The 5699-nt window shown below is 43.8% G+C and overlaps 1 protein-coding gene and 1 pseudogene across 2 annotated transcripts; one reads left to right on the top strand and one right to left on the bottom strand.

Annotated features, from left to right (window-relative positions):
* The first annotated feature begins 295 nt into the window (after positions 1–295).
* Positions 296–1193, top strand: LOC110542210 (olfactory receptor 1N1-like; annotated as a pseudogene).
* A 640-nt stretch (positions 1194–1833) lies between these two features.
* Positions 1834–5699, bottom strand: LOC110542204 (olfactory receptor 1J4-like). Of its 2 annotated transcripts, XM_021628827.1 has the most exons (2): positions 4784–5699; positions 1834–1859 (listed from the first exon to the last, which is right to left on the bottom strand). In XM_021628827.1, exons 1-2 carry the CDS (start codon positions 5697–5699, stop codon positions 1834–1836), a joined length of 942 nt encoding a protein of 313 aa, XP_021484502.1. The 2 variants fall into 2 exon arrangements, with proteins under 2 accessions (XP_021484502.1, XP_021484503.1); XM_021628828.1 differs by lacking the exon at positions 1834–1859 and having other exon boundaries at positions 4761–5699.

The raw sequence follows: 5699 nt of genomic DNA, 5'->3' as shown, positions 1-5699 counted from the left end.
ACCGTGCCCAGACTGTCGCTGGAAGAATGCTCATTGTATCACAGACTGCACTGGGGAAGGGAGGAAAAGTGGAGAGTATGGAATTCTTCAGGAGAGAAGAAAAGGTAGTAAAATCCATGGCAGGAAACATTAGGACTGAGAGTAGTGAATTGAAATACAGATGTGGGGGTTGGAAGTAAAGAGAGAGAATTTAAATACAGCCGTGGATGTGGGAGGCTCAGAGGCCAGTGCCTGCAGCTTTAGAGTGAACCCTACATTCTGACTATTGTTTCTGACCTCCAGATGCTATAGACTCATGGAAAACCAATCCAGTGTCTCTGAGGTTTTCCTACGAGGAATATCTGGGTTTTCAGAGCACCAGCAGCTACTCTATGGACTTTTCCTGTGTATATATATTTTGTCACCTTGACTGGGAATGTGCTCATCATCCTGGCCATTGGCTCTGACCCACACCTTCACATGCCTTTTTGGTCAACCTGTGCTTCACTGACATGGGCTTAATATCCTCTACAGTGATCAAGGTGCTGTTTAATGCTCAGACTCAGTGCCGTACCATCTCCTAGACTGGATGTCTCACCCACATGTATTTCTTCCTGATGTTTAGTGACCTGGACAGCTTCTTCCTGGCTGTGATCGCCTATGACCGCTTTGTGGCCATCTGCCGCCCTCTCCACTGTTCCACAATCATGAGTACCCGAGTCTGTGCCCCGATGCTTGCCCTTTGCGGAGTCACCCACATAGTTGCCCAGGCTCACACTCTCCTCATGGCTCCGCTGTCCTTCTGTGTTGTTGGGGAAATAGCTCACTTTTTCTGTGCTATTACTCCTGTTCTGACGCTATCGTGCTCTGACACTCATGTCCATGAGCTAATGGTTTTGGCCTTAGGAGGCAGAGTACTCATGGTCCCCTTGGTATGTGCTGCCATTTCCTATGTCCACATTGTGTTTGCCATCCTGAAGTGGGGCACACAGGCCTTTTCTGCCTGTAGTTCCCGTCGCTGCGAGGCCTGTGTTTTCTGTGGGACACTCTTCAGTGCCTACTTGCACCCTCCCTCTGTAGACTCTGCAGAAAAGGGCTTTGCAGCTGCTGTAATGTATACAGTGGCCACTCCTATGTCGCACCCCTTCATCTATAGCTTGAGGGACAAAGACATGAAAGAAGCTCTAAGGAGGCTCCTCTGCCACAAAATATGAGGGTAATGTTTGATGAAGAAACATAATCTATGTCAAACAAATTTGCTTTAATTTGGGGTTGGACACATATTAGGTATGAGATTGATGTTCAATTAATTAACCTCCCTGGCTTTTAGTTTTCCCTTCTACAAAGTAAAGATTATAGAAAATAGTATTTACTTGCTTGGTTTTTTTTTTATTCCTTTTTCCATTCTGCCTTCTTATTTAAGATAGGGTCTCCATGTACAAACCCAGGCTAGCTTAGCATTCACTGTGTAGCCTGAGTTGGTCTTTAACTCACCAGCCTCCTATCTCAATCTCCTGGGTACTAAACTTGTGGACATGAGCATCGGCACCCAGTTCAATGGTTTCTATTTAGTCAGATGAGTTGGGAGTTTGAGTAAGATAACCTGGGAAAGGCATCAGATGCAACAGCAAATTTAGTAGATGCCCAACAGGTGATAGTTGCTAGTTATTACTGCTGTGGATAGCATTCTTCGTATGTACCACAACCCAGAAGTAACAAACTCTTCCCCAAAATCCATTTGTTCAACAAATATTCACAGAATACTTACTATGTGCCTAGGGCTAAGTAAAAGTCTCTATTCTCATGACATTTCATTCTAGATTCTCAGTTCCTCATTGGATGCATTTGTCTTATTCATAAGAATAAATGGAAGTTAAGAGAAAAAGGATAGATGCTACAGTTCAAGAAATCCAGAATAAGTAAAGAATTCCCCGTCACTGAATTCAGCATTTATATTTCTGTGCTGGCTAAGTGGCTTTCCACAGTTTTCAAGGAATGCTGTTAGATTTCTTCACACTGCTTCCGCCCATTGCTGCTCAGACATGTTCCAGGCTGAGGCTGGAGAGACGATTCAGTTGATAAGAGCATTTGTTGCTCTTGCAGTGGACCCGGGTTCCATTCCCAGCACCCAAGTCAGGCAGCTCACAACCACCTGGAACTCCAGCCCAGGAGACACAAAACCCTCTTCTGGCCTTCATGGACACATGCATGCAAATGCGCATGCTCATACACAGACACACATGCGTATAAATATAAATATAAATATGGACATCAGTATAAAATGATTTTTTAAACGCGCAAATGAAAAACACTCCTAAAACAAACAAAAAAGGCCAGTCAATACCACCTGTCTTCTAGCAACTTCTAGATGACAACATTGAAACTTTTTCTTATTTGATTGTGAATTTGTCTTCAGCTCTAAACTGGGCCTTCTCCCCTTCAAGAACCACATAAGTGTTAAAATTTTAAAATGAGGATTATTGAATTTTGATTCTTACATTTGGCTTGACCTTGGTCTACTGTCTACCTACACAAGCAAGCACAGTAGGGGAGCAGTGTGTGTGCTCACTTTGGTTTTCCCTGTATTTCTGCAGCAGTAAGGACTCAGGTCAGTTCAGCAGATAGAGGGCCATCAGGGGACACCATTGCTTGTCCATGGTCAGCTGTCTAACAGTCTTAGATTCCACCCAGCCTCTTGTAGTATAATTTCTAAATTTTATTTTTATTGTATTAATAATTCCAAATATATTTTTCGATACATAATTTTTATCCCTGGCCCCAGAGCTCAAACTTCTACCTCCCTATGGGCACCCATTCTCAACGTGTTGTCGGTAAGTCAATGATTCACACTGAAGAACAGATTACGTTATGTCTTTGCGCTGTGGTAGTGCAGTATGATTTCCATCATGATCAGAGGTGATGAACAGTCTGCTCGTGCATCTCGCCCTTTAGTTAAAGGTATCTACTTTTTATTTGCTTAAACTCATATTGTAAGAGCGGATGGTTGTCAGTCTAGTCCCCCAATTCCTTATGGTTGTTAAACATAAACAAAATTATCCTGGCCACCTAGGTTTCCACTCTTCCTTAAACATCTGTCTACAAAGACGAAAACCGAGAGCATTCCTGAGAAGCTCTGCCACCGCTTCCCTTCATTGCTATGATCTGTCTCGCAGACCTCCACGCTATGTTCTTTCCATCCTCATATCATGAATATCTGCACTGGTTACCCAAGTACCTAAACTCCTTAGCACGGCGTCTTGTCTCCTGCAGAGTAAAACACTTATCCACGTGCCTAGACTCGTGGATGATTCCCTCTCGAGTCTCACACCTGTGCTTTAACAACAAAATGCTGTTTCGTGTCCTTGAACTTAGCACGCTATTGCAATACCCCTGGTTTAGTCTATCTCTCTGTCTAGGCTGTCATTTGTCACATCACGTGTCAGTCCTGCACACACTTCAAAACTCAGCTGAAAACTTTCTTCACTGCAACTTTTTTTTTTTTCAGAATCTATGCAGCATTTCCTACGCCCCCTCTTGTGCTACTTCATGTAATTATGTCGTTGAGCTAAGCCCTAACTATAAAATACATATAATGGTCTGTACTTTATAAGATTAGTGTGAAAATCAAAGAGGTAACAGAGGTAGGAGAAGCTGTTGACATATGGCCTGACACACAGAATCATGCAAAAAAAGCGTGATGGTTTTATTTTTATAGTAAGGCACTGTCTGTTCTCTGTCAGAGGTATGTCTTTTTCTGTATGACTGGCAGACTCACTGCCTCTCATAAAATAGACAATGTGCCAAATGCCTGCTCTCTGGCGGAATCTCTAAGAGGAGAGGAGTGACACTCTAACACTGCAGACAGCGATAAGTGTAGTAATTCCACGTGTATGTGATAGCCTCATTTCATTTACAGCGTCCTCCTTAAAATTACATACATACATATAAAACATATATGTATATATACATATACACATATAACATATTTGCGTATGAAACTGGTTGGGACTGAGTTTGCTAGCAACATGACTCAGTGTCTGTAGCTTAATCAGAGAAATTAAGGAGAGGTTTTCTTTATCACTGTTCTCGAAGTCAAGAACCCTCAAACTCACAAGTGTTTCCTTGTGTTAGAGAAGGTGCAATGTATTTTCTTTTGCTATCCCCACCTTCATCATAACTTTTTTTTTTTTAATGAGAAGAGTACTAGCAGGGCATGGTGGCAAAAGCCTTTAATCCCAACACTCAGGAGGCAGAGGCATGTAGATCTGTGAGTTCAAGGCCAACCTGGTCTACAGTGAGCCCAGGACAGCCAGGGCTACATAGAGAAACCTTGTCTCAAACAACAAAATGAGAGAAAGAGAGAGAGAGAGAGAGAGAGAGAGAGAGAGAGAGAGAGAGAGAGAACTGAATTGGAGGTGAAGAAAGGAAATTATACTTATTTTAAATTCCTAATTCTGGGAACTTTCTGCACTAATGCCGGCATCTTCTAACAGTTCTTAGGAACAAACCTACTTCCAGGAAATAAGAGGAGTTATTTAAATTACTATAACTCTGTAATTTCCAAATCTAGAGGCAAAATGAGTTGACAGCAATAACACAGAGTTCACTTTTTACACTAAAGAGATGCAAAATAGGAAAATAGAAAAGAAGTATGCCAGAATGCCCTTTGAGTAATCACATATTTACTATGTGCGTGTTCTGTGATGATCCTGAGATTAGGGATTTGGTCTACAGAACTATGTGAACACATAGGTTTTGTTATGAGGATATGAGAGATGTCATTAAGTTGAGATTGCTGCCCTGTTGAAGAGCTTCTTCAAGGACTCCTTCATTTCCCTGTTCCTTATGCTGTAAATGAAGGGGTTCAGCAACGGAGTGACCACTGTGTACATCACAGAAGCAGCTATGTCCTTGTCGCTGGAAGCACTCGACGAAGGTATAAAATAAAGTCCGATAATTGCACCATAATACAGAGCCACCACTGAGAGGTGGGAGCCGCATGTGGACAAGGCTTTGCACATCCCTTTGGTAGATGAAACTTTCAGGATGGTAGCTCCAATGCGGCCATAAGAGATCAAGATGCATATCAGGGGCAGCGTGATGACCGTTGTGCCTACTGTAAAGATGACCAGCTCGTTGAGGGAGACGTCTGAGCACGAGAGCTTCAGCAAGGCAGCGAGGTCACAGAAGAAGTGAGGAATGGTGTTGTCGGCACAGAAGGACAGGCGGGCCAGGAGGAGGGTGTGAGACAGAGCACTGACACAGGACAGGATCCAGGACGTAGCTACCAGTAAGATACACAGCTCGTCTCTCATGATGGTGGTGTAGTGGAGGGGGTGACAGATGGCCACATACCGATCATACGCCATGGAAGTGAGGAGGAAGTTGTCCAGATCGGTGAATAATATGAAGAAATACATCTGTGCTATACACTCTGCATAGGGTATGGATGGATCCTGAGCCTGCATGTTCCTCAGCATCCTGGGTACGGTGACTGACGAAAAAGAGATGTCCGTGAAGGCCAAGTGGCTGAGGAAGAAGTACATGGGGGTATGGAGGCGGGAGTCCAGCCTGATGAGCAGGATGATGAGCAGGTTCCCCAGCACCGTGGTCAGGTACATGGCCAGGAACAGGGCAGAGATCATGGCTTGGTCCTCTGGCCGGACAGGGAGCCCCAGGAGGAGGAACTCGGACACACTGCTGTCATTATCCTTCCTCAT

The sequence above is a fragment of the Meriones unguiculatus genome, chromosome 8 (assembly GCF_030254825.1).
Source record: "Meriones unguiculatus strain TT.TT164.6M chromosome 8, Bangor_MerUng_6.1, whole genome shotgun sequence".
NCBI classification, from domain to species: domain Eukaryota; kingdom Metazoa; phylum Chordata; class Mammalia; order Rodentia; family Muridae; genus Meriones; species Meriones unguiculatus.
This window is presented reverse-complemented; position numbering and strand designations above follow the sequence as displayed.